At 44.6% G+C, this 16,069-nt stretch overlaps 1 protein-coding gene across 1 annotated transcript in view; it reads left to right on the top strand.

The window, feature by feature from the left end:
• The first annotated feature begins 681 nt into the window (after nucleotides 1-681).
• Nucleotides 682-16,069, top strand: part of CASQ2 (calsequestrin 2) — a 65,890-nt gene continuing 50,502 nt past the window's right edge. Inside the window, exon 1 of the mRNA XM_057719777.1 lies at nucleotides 682-1,067. Within this exon, the coding sequence (XP_057575760.1) occupies nucleotides 834-1,067 (234 nt within the window). The 5' untranslated portion in view covers nucleotides 682-833. The remainder of the gene's footprint in view (nucleotides 1,068-16,069) is intronic.

Genomic DNA, 16,069 nt, shown 5'->3' with positions numbered 1-16,069 from the left:
GGAGATGAGCAGGCTGCCCGGAAGGGACAGGCTGAAATAGGTCCCTGGGGTAATGGACTGATTCAATAGTACAGTGGTCCCCAACCTTTTTGGCACCAGGGACTGTTTTCAAGGAAGACAATTTCTCCAAGGACCGGGGGGAGGAGGAGATGGTTTGGGGATGATTCAAGAGCATTACACTTATTGTGCACTTTATTTCTATTATTATTACATCAGCTCCACCTCAGATCATCGGACATTAGATCCCGGGGGTTGAGGACCCCTGCAATAGCGTCTGAGGGACTCTGTGCACATCCAAGTGCTTCAGTCCCACGTCTCTCTCCTTTCCTTTTCTCCCCCTCCCTGTGAGTGAATTTCTCTCCTCTGACCTTCCCAGCCTCCTTATTTCATGTGCACACATTCCCCTCTCTCCCTCCCACCTCCTCCTCCACCAGCCTGACAAACTGTATCAGCGAATCCCTCAACAGTGCCATATCTAACTTTTTTATTCATTGCATGATTTATTTTTAGCCTGAAACAACTGCATCCTAAAAATGGAGTTCCTGATGAGACAAGGGCTGGGCAGAGCTATGCAAGGTATCTGGGGCTGGGCTACCCAGCCTGGCTCTGGTTCTACACACACATGGGTGTGAGCCTCTGCTCACTTCGCCCGGAGCCCACAATTATAGTTAGCAGCTCGAGGAGGTGAAGAGGGGCTTCTCAGGCCCAGGAAGGGCCAAGGAGAGAGAAGAGATCAGCCTCTCTGCTCCCACTGCTCCCAGCAAGTCTTCTAAGGCTCCAGTCGCTTTTCTACACACGGAGTTTCCAGGAAAGAAAAACCAAACTTCGCCCAGATGAAGAGAACCCACCTGTTTGTGGTGGGGGTCTACCTGCTGTCCTGCTGCAAGGCAGAGGAGGGGCTGAAATTCCCCACCTATGACGGCAAGGACCGCGTGGTTAGTCTAACCGAGAAGAACTTCAAGCAGGTTTTGAAGAAATACGACTTGCTCTGCCTCTACTACCATGAGCCCGTGTCTTCAGATAAAGTCGCACAGAAACAGTTCCAAATGAAAGAAATTGTGCTGGAGGTGAGTGAGGGGCCTGAGAACCACGCGGTCCAAGGGAGTGGGAGCTGGCCAGCGATCGGGATGTGGGGACCCGAGGGTGCTGAGGAATTTATCCTGAAGTCTTGCCCCACTTCGGTCTCGGGAAAATCTGAAGATATTCTTGTTGCAAAGCTGGGATGTATGAAAAACAGGGGTGGGTCCAGACTCCTAAAACGGAAGGTACATAGTAGTCTGTAAAGATGTAAAGTCTGTCATCTGATGGGCCTCTTGACTTCTCAAGGGCAATAGTTCCAGCTACTCTTTTTCTCAGAGAATGTTAAAGCTATTGTTAAGAAGCCGGACTGAAATGAAATTCAGGGTTATTTGCAGGTTTCATTCAGTGTGCTAATTTCCTACTCTTTGTTCTTTTGAGTCTCCCTGGGATCCTGGGGAGGCAGGAGTCATTTGACCTTGCCTCTCCTCGTGGGTAAGATGGGGGCCATCACGAAGTGATGCTCCTCTCTTGTGACGCGGTTTCAGTCAACATCACACCGCGTAGATGTGGGAAGATTTTAGCTGCACGGTCATTCAAGGGAATATTCCTTTTTCTCAGAAAGTTCTTGGTGTGAGTTCAGGGAAGGTGCTGAAGTCAGTTCTTATTTTATGTGCGTTACATGGCTGTCTGTAAACCTGGCGCTGGGGCCCGTTCTCTAATCCTGTGTGAGCGCCCCAGGAACTCCTCCTGCAACTCCTCCTGGACAGTTTCAGATCGCTTACACTCAGGAGCACCTGTGAGTGCCAAGAATTCTAGTAGGCACCGAGATCCCTTATCAGTCCCCAGGTCTGGCTCAGCCCAGGCACAAATCTGTGAAAAGGACTGTTGGAGAACTACAGCAGTTTATTAACCAGCGCAACCAGAAAGCTCAGCTTAATCAGATGCCTCTTTTTCTTTCTTTTCTTTCCAGTTTTATTGAGACATAAACTGACATACATTATAATCAAATACTTTTCTTTCTTTTTTTTCCAGTTTTATTGAGACATAAACTGACATACATTATAATCAAATACTTTGATGAACAGAATTACCATATAAAACCCATGTGGATTTTAATTCTCAAAAAAATTGACTTAATAAAATCCAGGAAGACCATCCCAAACACATCAAAATATCTTTGATAATTTAAAAAGAATTGCAAAATCCTGGGTCTCCCAATCATCATACACATATCTATTTTTGGAGGATTTACATACAGCAGCATGGTCATTACAGAGAGTCTGGTGGACAAAAAATTAAACTTTCAAAAAATATCACCACTACCATTATCTTTTTCCTCAGGCTCTATTCTGGGGCCTGAATGTTGAAGCTTGGTTCCCTTTGTGGGTTACAAGTGAGGAAAAAAGCAGGGACAGTTATTAGGTCTTTGTACTATACATATGGGAAAATCTAAGGCTGGAAAAAACCAGGACACACAGCACAGCTGCTGCTCAGCCCATGAAACCCTCACTCACATTATCATCTCCATCTCAAATTGCCCTGCTCAGTTATAGAGACATTTTTGTGAAAAGTTAATTGAAGGCATAAGGATTCTACCATATACGCTCATCACTGTTCACTTAGCCTAGAACTCAAAAAGAATGCCAGTGCAAGCAATGACCCCATTTCTGATTCCCTGTCATATTCACACACACACACACACACACACACACACTCACACACTCACATACTCACACACACACACTCACACTCATGCACTCACATACTCACACACACACACACTCACGCACTCACATACACACACACACACTCATGCACTCACATACTCACACACACACACACTCACGCACTCACATACTCTCACACACACTCACACTCACATACACACATACACTCACGCACTCACATACACACACACACACTCACACTCACACTCACGCACTCACATAGTCACTCACACACATACTCACACACACACACACACTCACAAACTCCCCCAAGAGTCTATCTCCCCCAAAGATGAATTCTGTACTCCCGAACAAAATCCTAAGAAGGAACTCTGTCCTGGACTCACCATCCCTCCAGCCACCTTTGATCCAGGAGTGCCCCGCAGAGACTGACAGGGTGGAAGTTCAGCACAGGAGGTAGTTTGAGGCCTCACAGGCTCCTAAATCATTAGGGGAAAGAGATCACAGAACTTGGAGTCAGGAAATCTGGATTTATATGCTGGCTTTGCCTCTACTGCGCACATGACATAGGGCAGGTTACTTAACTTCTCTGAGCCTCATTTTCTTATCTATAAATCTGGAAAAAATAATAACTATCATACAGGCTTGTGGGATGATTAAATAATAATAATCAACATTCATTGAGTGCTCACTGTGTCCAGGGATTGTTCTAAGCCCTTTGCATGTGGTAGCTGGTTTGATCCTTACAGTGTATCTTTGATGTAGGTACAGCTACTGTCCCCATGTTACAGATGGGAAAACTAAGGCATAGAGAGGCTAAGTTGCCCGAGGTCATTCACCTAGTGTAGGTGAAGGCAGTTTTAGCCCCTGTGCTGCATTACTGCTGGAATCAAATGAGACAATGTTCAAGGAGCTGGTGGATACCCTCTTTAGGATTGTTTCAAGTGTCTTCCTTAAATAGAGTACTCAGCCTGTGGGCCTGGGCCTGATGATGCCAGCTGTATCACCAACAGGACTGGGAAGCAAGGTGCCCCAGAGGCACTGCTCATGCAAATGTCCAAACCCTGGAGGAGGCAGGGCTCCCTCCGTGAGGGTGGGGCAGGGGAGGGGTGGGCCTTCGGTGAGATACCCATCAGGTGCAGGCTGTTTCTGAGAGTCCAGGACAAAACTAGTTCCAGGAATCCCATGAGTGATAAGAGAGGGTGGATGTGGACCTTTAAATTTTCTTCCTGGTCAAAAAAGCCTACTTTGTCTTCTTAATTCCCTGGACTCCAAACCTACACTAAGGAGAATATCCTGCCAGTTCCAGGGCTGTGTCTGTTGGGGATGGAAGGAGGGGAGGAGGCAGTGAAATCTCAGCCCTGGGCGGACAGCACGGGGAGGGTCGGGCTCCTTTCCTCTGACTAGTTTAGGAAGGTGGCTTCTCTTGTTTTTCATCATAACTCACTATGATCTAGTGCTGTATTTGGGGAATACTTGGATTAAAAATGCTTTCATCTTCTATTTTATTGTTCTTTTCTATTCTGTTGTAGTTCATAAAAAAAAAATTCCAATCCCAACCTATTAAATTGATTTTTCCAATGATGTGTTGCCACCCTCAGGTTAAAAAAACTGGGGAATTTCTAAGGGTTAGAAGGTTAGGAATTAGAAGTTTGTAACTCATCACATAAGGGCCATCCTGTTCTGATAAAAATTTAAATTCAAAGGTACTACGGTCAGTGTTTTGTCTGTTGCTTTAAGGACTGACATTGGAACACCCAGAAACAGCCCCATCCACAGGGTGAGGCGGTCACTGCCTGACTTGGGGCCTTGAAGTGCCAATCAATTAGTCATACATCTGTCACTTACTCTAGGGTGGGCCTCAGGGTGCACACTGTGGATACAGGGAACACGAGGCACTCAGGTGGCTCACAGCCTAATGTGGAAATTACACTGAAATACAAATGAAAAGCCACAGTGCAACGGGGTCACTGTACTAGTAGGGCAACATAAGGTCCTCTGGGAGCACCGAGGAAAGAGGAAGTGCCCTGCTCTCTAGGAGAGGTGTGCAAGGCTGTGGAAGGTGTGACTAGGAAGAACTAGTTTGTGAAAGTGAGTAGAATTTACTAGGCAAATAAGCAAGGGTGGGGGAGAGAACCGCAAGAGCTAACGTTGTGATAGCTCCGAAATCTTCTCCCACTCCCCTAGCTTTTTCCTAAAATTTGGGCTCAGGGGTCTTGTTCCTTTAGGTAAAATTTTTATCCCTATTTAGTCAAGCCCCTCGGAGAGAGGTAGCCTTTTAAGATGTTGCTGCTCTTTTACACCACCATCTGATCGAGTTCGAGTTCTGTGTGACAGCAGGGCTTGATAAGGGGATGAGGAGAAAGGGAAGACTATGGGGCCATTAAAAGCTTTGGCAGAAAGAGGGCAAGTAAAATGGCACCAGGAGGCACCACACTCAAACTCTGCTTTGCGTTTGGCTGAGGTCTGACTCTGGAAGACCCCAGGGTTGGCGCATTGTAGGTAGCTCTATCCAGATGCTCTGTAAATGCTCTGAATGAATGAGTGAAATGTTAGAGCTCAAAAGAACCTTGAGAACCATCGAGATTGGTCTGAACCCCTCATCTCCTAGATGTGGCCTTGAAGTGATGTGACTCACAGCTGGTAATCCTGATTCTTGGTGGGGCATTTCACCCACAAAGTAACACCCCCTCACATAGGAACGTTAGACTCGGTGGAAAAAGAAAAAGCAGGCAATAAGAATTGCCACCCAGAACTAAACATGGTTAATGTTCTGATAGAGTTCTTCCCAGTATTTTTTTCTATGCGTAAAACCACATTTTCCAATTAGGTTTATATCATTTTTACAGTTTTGTTTCCTGCTTTTTTTCATTTCAGTACATCGTGAGTGTTCCTATGTCACTAAATAGCTTTAAATTCTTGACAAACATCATGTTAATGCCGGCATAGTCTTCCATTGTATGATCATATATACATTTTTTTAATATTTAATTATTTAATTAATTTTAAATTTTTGGCTGCATTGGGTCTTCGTTGCCACACGCGGGGTCTTTGTGATGGCACGTGGGATCTTTCGTTGCAGCGTGTGGGCTCTTTTGGAAACTTCTCTAGTTGCCGTGTGTGGGCTCCAGGGTGCGTGGCTCTGTAGTTTGCAGCACGCGGGCTCTCTAGTTGAGGCGTGTGGGCTTATAGTTGCTCCACGGCATGTGGGATCGTAGTTGCCCGACCAGGGATCGAACTGCCATCCCTTGCACTGCAGGACAGATTCTTTACCACTGGACTGCCAGGGAAGTCCCTGATCATACGTATTTTAAAAATAATTTCTTTATTTTTCCCTTTTGATTTTTAAAAAATTTTTTATTGGAGTATAGTTGATTTATAATGTTTGTTTCAGGTGTTTCACAGCAAAGTGAATCAGTTATACATATACATATATCCACTCTTTTTTAGATTCTTTTCCCATACAGGCCATTACAGAATGTCTCTATTTTTGGATACAGACACAATTTTCAGGGTTTTAAAAATCTTTATTTATATTTTCATTGTTGTTTTAATGGGCATTCTTTGATTTCTAGCTAGATCGAATTTTTTTCATAAAATTATTTGCCATTCACATCTTTTCTCATTTTTCTATGCCTTTTCCCCATTTTTTTCTATTGAGGCATCAACTCAGATTATAAAGGGAGTTGCAACTTTGTATGCTATTTCCTTCAGCTTCAGCCAAATCAGCAAATGCAGTCACACCACAATGGCCACATCTTGTTAGTACTGCAGGACTCAGAAACACAAGAGGAGGATACGGGCAATGAACTCGATTCCTCCTTGCTCCTTTGTTGCCTGTTTCCACTTTCCCCTTGACTGCAGTGCACGTCCTGTTCCTATCATGTGCTGTAAATATTGCCAGAGAAAGTCCTCTGACATCACTGACCTCTCTTGGGTTGAAATGCTTGAGAGGGGGTGTGCTCTAACATGGCTTCATGTTAGACATGAATCACACAGACCTGGGTTTAACTCCCAGGAAGTCTGTTTGCATTCAAGTTCCTTACTTGTGCTGTGAGATGCTGGAAGTGGTGTGAGGATTCAGTGAGGCAGGATAGCAAGAGCTCAGCCTCTGGCACACAGAAGGTACTGGACAAATGCTGACTCCTTTCAGCCCACATCCCCTTTGAGTTGGGATTTTTTCAGCCCAGCCTAACCCCTTCACTTTAGAGACGGAGGACCCCGGGCCATTTCCAGAGAGCTCAGAACTGGTGATGTGATGCCGTGTTGCTTATTCACAGCCAGGCACGCCCGGAGAGGTGGAGTGACTTCCCCGATCACAGACCCCCTCCCTCTAATCGCCAAGGCTGGTGGAGCCTGTGTCTGATACATTCAACAACCTCATCAGCACCAGATAGTGAATTTGGCCCTTCCACATTTTCAGTCACAGTGCAGCCTCCCTCCCTTTGGAAAGTTCTTCCTTTTCCTTCAGGCTCCTTCTAACTCACTCTTTTTCCCCATGGAGGCATATGTTGGAGTTGTCTCCCTAGAATGGAAGCCTCCTGAGGGCAACTGAATTCCAAGCAAACTTGATAAGAGGGGAAGCTTAAAAAAACAACAACAGGTGGAATCAAGTTCCTATGGACAAGGACAGAAAAACCTGCCTGTGGGTTAAAAACACCACTGAATGAATGACCTGGTCAAGTGACCGTGTGGCAGGGGATACCTTGATGTACCGAGCAGTATGGTGTCCACATTGTGAGTTCCTGAGCTCGCTGGAAACCATGTCATCGTCCTGCCAAATACCAAGGCCAGGTGTGGGGAACCATTTCCTTCTTCTTCTTCCTCTCCTGCCTTCACACAGATCTTATCCCCAAGTCCAAGGCCCATTTCCTTTCCTCTACACCACTCCACCTCTAGGAAACCAGCGTTCCAACCTGAAAAAGAAGGAAGGAAAGGGTGAAAGCTTTTCCTAGTGAGCTTCATGCTTATGTAGAAATAATTTCATGGCCACTTAGACATCTCTAGGAGGAAAGGAGACAGGAGGCCTCAGGGTTGGGATCCCTGAGCAGTCTGTATCCCATTCATCTCCAAAGCCGGGGCTGTGCATTGTGTCTGTGTCCTGTGGGGGCAACTAAACACACCAACCTGTAACCAATATACATTTACTGGATTAGGAGAAACTACAGGGGATTTTTCTCAGGCAAGTCAGTGAGTTGTAGAACATGAAAATATGCATTGTGAACCCCTGAAGAGAAATATTCATTCACCAAATATCCATTGCTAAGGCAGACTCTCAGTAATCACAGCATGAATGAATGAGTCACTGAATGGATGGTGAACAAGCAATGTTTTCCCCACTGCGAACAGTAAATATCGGTTCATTTGTTTAGGGTGAACGGGTCCCTGGGACCGGCAGGCAACCTGGGGTCCTGGCACAGAAACAGCCACATCATCCTGGCAGTTGCCCGCCAGGTTGACCAGCTGCACCTGCTGTTTCTCAGGCGGTCCGAGGCTGCTGCACAGCATCCCCTCTGTGGGGCCTTCTGCTCCTCCTGCTCGAGGACGTCCTACTTAGCTTACCCCCAAAGAGCTGCTGCCATCCTCACACGTGACCTGCCCGGGGAGTCTCTCCCAAGCCCTCTTAGATATCAAATGGCAAGGTCACTACCTAAAAATTATTGGAAATCGCCCATCTGCCATTAGGAAGGGTCATTGTGATGAGTGATTTTCCAGTGCTGGTAAGCAGGTGGTTTCCCAATAACTTTTAGATGGTGATTCCAGCACAGATCATTCATTAGGCCCTGCAGGGGAGGAAGAGGCGGCTTGCATCATCTGCGGCAGAACCAAGAATCTGAATCCTGTGCAATGGAGGCTTCTGGGTTCTGCTAAGTGTCCTAATGCCACTGCTCTCAGTCTGCCAAAACCCTCAACAGACTGAAAGCGGACTGAACTCCCTTCTCTATTCACGTCTCAGTTTCCTAATCAGTGTATCAGTGTGAATAACTTTGGTGGGGTGACTGCAGCCTCTTTAGACCCTGCCACGTGCCTGGTGTTATTGACATGACTCTTATGCATGGCCATCCTCGTGTATCCAACTTCCGAGGAGGTCGCAGTGCTTGGGCAAAGCAGACAGCTGCGGGTCAGAGTAACTGAACTTGTCTTCCATTTACTATTTGAATGGGCAAGTCACAGATATGCATCATATTTTACTCCTCTAAAAAATCAACTGTGTGCCTTCTACCTCAGTGAATCAAGAGAACTAAATGAAAGCAGGTGAATACAAATTTCTCATAAGAGTATAAGAAGCTGTACGAGTGTCATGTATTATTACTTCGTTACGTTGTTTACTATGTAGGAAATTAATCTGTGTAGAATGCGGAGTGCCTGAAACACAGCTGGTGCTTATTCAAATGCTAACTCCCTTCACCTGTCACTTGAAATGTAGCCCATGTTTTGGGCCAGTTGTAGTAGTTCTCAACCTTGGCTGCACGTGGGACTCACCTAAGGAGTTTAAAAAAAAGGACCTATGCCTGGGTCTTTCCCCCCAACCCACCCCAGACACTGATTTAGCTGGTCATAGGGGAAGGGATGATATCCAGGACCTACAGTTTTTAAAAGCTCCGTGGGTGATTCTAATGTGCAGCCCAGTTTGTGGACCACTTGAGGCTTGATGCTCAAAATGTGGACGGCAGACCACACCAGCGGCAATGGTATCACCTGGATGCTTGTTACATTTAAACAGGATCCTCAGGTGATTCATAAGTATGTTAAAGTTTGCAAAGCACTGTATGGGTCTGTTGAGTTACAGAAATTTTCCAGATGACCATAATCATGTTGCACCTGCTTGACTTTTGGTCTGTTGACTCTCCTGAATGACAATGGACCTGTCAGCATTCCTCTGATTTGGAGAACTGCTGAGATGTGAAGTCAGTTTGCAGGCATTAAGGTCTGCTCTGGGACTCAGCCAGGTCTCCCAGTCTTCTCCCATGGTCCCCTCACTCACACAGTCAGTGACTAATACTTTGGCACTCCTAAAAAGGGGAAGATCTGGGCCTCTGGGAAGCCACCCCCTCCTTGAGAGGTTTCCAATGGAAATACAGGGGTTTCTAAGGCCAGATTAGAAGGTGCCTTTCTGAGGAATCTTAGGTCAGCGTCCAGGATTTACCTTCAGAAAGAGAGAAAAAGCATCTATTTGGTTGCCATGGCACACTGCCCTTTTCTCCAAAAGAGATGACAAATCTGAGAACCCTGGGGGTAGATGAATATGGGAAACTAAGATGTTAGCTTTTTTTTTTTTTTTAGCTCTTTATTGGAGTATAATTGCTTTACACTGTTGTGCCAGTTTCTGCTGTACAATAAAGTGAATCAGCTGTATTTATACATATATCCCTCTATCCCCTTCCTCCTGAGTCTCCCTCCCTATCCCACCCCTCTAAGGCATCACCAATCAAGTTGCTCTGCCTGGGCTATGCAGCAGCTTCCCACTAGCTCTGTATTCTACATTTGGTAGTGTATATATATGTCAGTGCTACTCTCTCATTTCCTCCCAGCTTCCCCTTCACCCCCCCACCCATGTCCTCAAGTCCAATCTCTACATCTGCATCCTTATTCTTGCCCCACCACTGGGTTCATCAGTTCTATTTTTTCAGATTCCATATATATGCGTTAGCATATGGTATTTGTTTTTCTCTTTCTGGCTTACTTCACTCTGTATGGTAGACTCTAGGTCCATCCACCTCACTACAAATAACTCAATTTCATTCCTTTTTATGGCTGAGTAATATTCCATTGTATATATATGCCACATCTTCTTTATCCATTCATCTGCTGATGGGCATTTAAGTTGCTTCCATGTCCTGGCTATTGTAAATAGTGCTGCAATGAACACTGTGGTACATGTTTCTTTTTGGATTATGGTTTTCTCTGGGTATATGCCCAGTAGTGGGATTGCTGGGTCATATGCGGTTCCATTTTTAGTTTTTTAAGGAACCTCCAAACTGTTTTCCATAGTGGCTGTGTCAATTTACATTCCCACCAATGGTGCAGGAGGGTTCCCTTTTCTTTGCACCCTCTCCAGCAATTACTGTCTGTAGATTTTCTGATGATGCCCATTCTAACTGGTGTGAGGTGATACCTCATTGTGGCTTTGACTTGCATTTCTCTAATGATTAGTGATGTTGTGCATCTTTTCATGTGTTGGTTAGCCATTTGCATGTCTTCTTTGGAGAAATGTCTATTTAGGTCTTCTGTCCATTTGTGGAGTGTGTTGTTTGCTTTTCTGATATTGAGCTGCATGAGCTTCTTGTATATTTGGGGGATTAATCCTTTGTCAGTTGCTTCATTAGCAAATATTTTCTCCCATTCTGAGGGTTGTCTTCTTGTCTTGTTCATGGTTTCTTTTGCTGTACAAAAGCATTTGTTTCATTATGTCCCATTTGTTTATTTTTGTTTTTATTTCCATTATTCCAGAAGGTGGGTCAAAAAGGATCTTGCTCTGATGTATGTCATGGAGTGTTCTGCCTATGTTTTCCTCTAGGAGTTTTATAGTGTCTGGCCTTACATTTAGCTCTTTAATCCATTTTGAGTTTATTTTTGTGTATGGTGTTAGGAAGTGTTCTAATTTCATTCTTTTACATGTAGCTGTGCAATTTTCCTAGCACAACTTATTGAAGAGGCTGTCTTATCTCCATTGTATATTCTTGCCTCCTTTGTCAAAAATAAAGTGCCTATATGTGCGTGGGTTTATCTCTGGGCTCTCTATTCTGTTCCATTGATCTATATTTCTATTTTTGTGCCAGTACCATACTGTCTTGATCACTGTAGCTTTGTAGTATAGTCTGAAGTCAGGGAGCCCGATTCCTCCAGCTCCATCTTTCCTTCTCAAGATGGCTTTGGCTATTCGGGATCTTTTGCATTTGCATACAAATCATAAAATGTCTTGTTCTAGTTCTGTGAAAAATGCCATTAGTAATTTGATAGGGATTGCATTGAATCTGTACGTTGCTTTGGGTAGCACAGTCATTTTCACAATATTGATCCTTCCAACCCAGGAACATGGTATGTATGTCCCTCCATAAGATGTTAGCAAGTTTAACAGGAAAGCATGGGAAGCTGCGCAGAGCAAACCGGTGAGTGTTCTATAATGTGGAACTAAGTCCTGTGAACACCCAAAGAGAAATATTCATTCTTTCATTTATTCGTCAGATATTCACACACTGCTTACTTAGAAAATGCAGATGACATGGTCCCTGATAACCAAGGAGTTGGTCTTCTTTTGTTGATAATAAGAACTCACTTCCTTTAGGTCTATGCTTAAGTGTCATCTTATGAAAGAAGTTATCTCCCTGACCATCTATATAAATCACATTCTCCAAGCACCCCCTTATCCCTTCAAACTTACTTTATTCTTCTCCACAGCACTTGGCTGACACAGTTTTTAAAACCTCTGGGTTTCACACTCTATAGCAAAGACTTTGTTCTCTTCATTGCTGTGCCCCAGCACCTAGATCAGTGTCTGACTCATAGTGGGCTCTCAACAGTTTGCTGAATGAATGTTAAATGAACAGAAGAGGAAGGAGGAGGAAAACAGCACTTACTATGAACTTACCCTAAAATATGTCCAATAGAGGTGCTTTCCATGTGTCATTCTGTTGAATTCTTACAATGTATTCTCACATTATGTACAAAGAAATGATTCCATAGAGTTGAGTAGAAATTGCCCAAAGTCACAAAGCTGTAAAACGGCGCAGCATGAAGCAGGATTTGAACTCACATCTATTTGTTTCCAAACATCGTGTTCCTTCCACTACACCAAGGAACAGCTGAATGGGACTGCTTCCTGTTTGTAAGCAGTGCCAACTTACAAAAGGACAAGTGTCTCCAGTTTGAATTCTGGATTTTCGCCCACACTTGAGCAGTGTTTAATTTCATAGCTGGACTATGTGTTGAACCTAAGTGACCGGTGTGAGGAAAGAGACTAATGCTTAGCACCTACATGGTATTTAGTAACTATTGGGTGGGTGAGTGGAGGGGTGGATGGAGAAAAGACAAAAAGGCAAGGAATTATAGACACACTGCATATATTGGAAATATATTTCTCCTGGATATCTTTTAAAAGTTAAATCGATTTTTAAAAAAGAATTGAGTGGAAATGTGAAAAATTAAACTGAATCTGTCAGATTCAGGGAACTTTTTGTCATCCTTGCTTAATCTCACTGAAATATGGGTAAAACAGATTTTTGTTTTTTAACCATGGGACTCCCAGTCCAAAATACATACACAGCATGGGCAGAAACCTCTGGGCTCTCTAAGGCTGATGCTGCCTTTGAACCTATTTAGCGCTGGCAAATGTCCCAGTGGTTGCATTTCCAAACCTCATGAGAGGAAGGCAAAATGAAATTTCTGGAGGCAAGTGAATCCACAGATGGGATGATGTGGGAACACTGGGCAGAGAATAGCAACACACAGAGGATTCAGGTATTTCTTCCAACTGTTCACTGCCCAAAGATGGCATTCTCCAAACTTGCACCTGCTGCGGTCTGAACTCTCAGATGAGGTCAGGCTTATTTTGGTTTGGCTTTGAGACTAAATCCTCACGTAGAGCCAGTGCTCTCAGAAGATGAGTGCCCAGGCTCATTCTTACACTGCACGGCTCCTTAGAGCCCACGTGCCACTGAATTACGTGATGCATGTTCGCTGTGCACTTTTCAGTAATAAAACTAGAGCCTGGGGCGAGACGGTGAAAAGACAAGCAGTGCTGTGGCAAGAGCGTGGACTGAGTTGATTACAGTTAAATTTTCTTCCACACACAGAATTAATACGGAAATAGAGATTTTACAAAATGGCAAATATACTGTTGATTCAGAAGTTTTTAGACCACTGGAACCTTCTCTCACTCCTCCCACCCCCAAAAGCCCTCAATAATACTCAAGCCCAAATAGGATATCTAGTCATCGTTTCCTTGAGGTAGACCTCCTCTGAAAGTCATAAATTTCTCAATGGAGATATGAGAGACCATGAAAGTCACTGCGATAAAAGTGTTATAAGGATTACTATAGTGTGAAGCAGTAAAATAGAAACAAAATCTGTTTCAGTATCACAAGATTTTTCTTTAAAAGCAGCAACCCTATTCTCTTGCAGTTTGAGCTTCACTGGTTGGTATGGAGTATTTTTGCATAATTACCAGCTCAGTCTTAGCATCTAAAATGACTTGTTCCAAAGAATCTGAAAAAGGATATATATATATATAATATACATGTATGTTACATATAACGTTATATATATTATATATCATATACCTGTATAATTGAATCACTTTGCTGCACACCTGAAACTAACACAACATTGTAAATCAACTCTAAATTTTTAAAAATGAAACATAAAAATAGGACTTATTGCAAAAAAAAAAAAAAAAAATAAGACTTGTTCCATCCAAAAACTCAGTCCCCACAAAGTACTGCGTCTGTACAATGAAGCCTCTGAGGTTCCCTCTTCCGTAGATGGGATTTGGTTTCATCCAGATAAGCCGTTTCTCTTTGGACAGACACGTGGGAACATGGCCAGAGCGCCATCTTGCAGTGCGATGGGCTGGGCAGGCCAGAGCCGCTTCTCAGTGCCCAGAGAGCCTGTGCCAGGCGCGCCCGCCTGCTGCCCAGTGCCCCGAGCCAGGGAGGCCTCTCCTCACCATCTGCCATGTGCTGGGCAGGGAGACAGGCGAGCAGATACTTCCTCACACGCTCACCTGCCTCTACCTTACACCCCCCTGGCTCAGCACCCGAAGCCATTCCTTAGTCTGGCCACACACAGCCGGCTTCCCTGTGAAGGAACTGAGAGCATGTCCCAAACCCAAAGGAAAAAGTGAATACAACCCAGAAACAGCAGCCTGTACTATGGCCCAGCAATGCAAGAAGCACATACTTAGGAGGGGACCCCGTGGGTCTGAGTCCTTGTGCTGGCCAGACCTCGGGCAGATCACTGAGCTCCTCAAGGATGAGCCCCTTCCTTTGTAAAATAGAGGCCTCCGTCCCCTCGTCCCAGGGTTCCTCTGAAGAGAAAAGGGGGGTGGGTGTTAAGTGTCTGATGCTCAGGAAAGGACTGTTCTTGAATTTATCGTGTATGCAAAAGTACGCTGAAAACTCACTCTCAGGTTAGTTATCTGTGGTGATTGTGGTCATTAGCAGATGTTATCAAAATAAACACTAGTCAGACATTTTGTAAAGTTTGGCCAAACAGCAGGTTTCTCTTCTGCTTTTTAATGTGCGCTCTGGAGGAGACACAGCAAAGAGGCCTGTTTGTCATCATTTTACATTTAGAAGGGCTCTCCATCAGTTGCAGCCTCCCTCCTTCCTTCTGTGTTTTGTTTTGTTTTCTTTTGTTTTGTTTTCTGATGAGGTGCACCAACCTGTGGAAGGTTTAATTTAAAAAGGGATGGTCTCTCTCTGGTTGCAAGAACGCAGTAGATACTTTGTGGGACTCTTTGTAGTCCAGGAAGGAGGCTACCAGAGGGTGTCGGCATTTAGGCTGCCAGACTGCATTTTCACAGGCTCTCAGGAACAGAACTCCACTGAGAAAAACTGGAAAAGGGCATGGCCTTGCCCCTATGTCAGTCAAATCCTTTTTTTTTTCCCCAGAAATCCCATTGCAATAATATTTTTAGTATGAAAAACAAAACAAAAAAACCTGACCACCAGGAACAGCCTCCCTCAATCAGTCATTTTGGACATCACAAAATGCTACACAGGGAGATTGTGTTTGTATGTTAGAGACGGTTGTAGAGTGATGGTTCTCAGTGTGTGGACCAGGGGCCAGCAGTATGAGCGTTTCCTGGGACCTTGTCAGACATGCAAATTTGTGGGTCTCATCCCAGGCCTGCTGAATTAGGAATTCTGGGGTGGACCCAGCAATCTGTGTTTTTACAAGGCTTCCCTCCAGGTAATGCTGACATGGGCTCAAGTTCAAGAACCACTGGCTAGGATAACGAGGTTGCCCTGTAGTGAATTTATAGGGAATAAACATTCCTAAGCACCTGCATACGTGTTACTCCTCCAAGAATTAGAGCTCATTTTCTTCAGATTAGAAAATTGAGATCAGAGAAGTTGTGACCTGCCCAGAGTCTCAGAGCTGAAAAGTGGCAGAGCCAGGATTCGGGCCCAGGTCTGTCTGAGGCCCAGGTGAAGGAGTGGAATGTAATGGATGAAAGCTTGGGCCCTGGAGCCAGAGTGTCAGGCTTGGAATCCCAGCTGTGTCACTTAAGCGCTGTGTGGCTCTGGGCAAGTTGGTCAACCTCTCTGTGCCTCTCTTTCCTCATCTCAAACTTCTACTTCTTGTGGGTTTTGTGAAGATTCAGTAGGATAATTCATGTAAGGTGCTGGAGCAGCAGC

Source organism: Hippopotamus amphibius, chromosome 1 (genome assembly GCF_030028045.1).
Source record: "Hippopotamus amphibius kiboko isolate mHipAmp2 chromosome 1, mHipAmp2.hap2, whole genome shotgun sequence".
NCBI classification, from domain to species: domain Eukaryota; kingdom Metazoa; phylum Chordata; class Mammalia; order Artiodactyla; family Hippopotamidae; genus Hippopotamus; species Hippopotamus amphibius.
The sequence above is the reverse complement of the archived record's forward strand: the minus strand, read 5'-3'. Positions and strand labels throughout refer to the sequence as shown.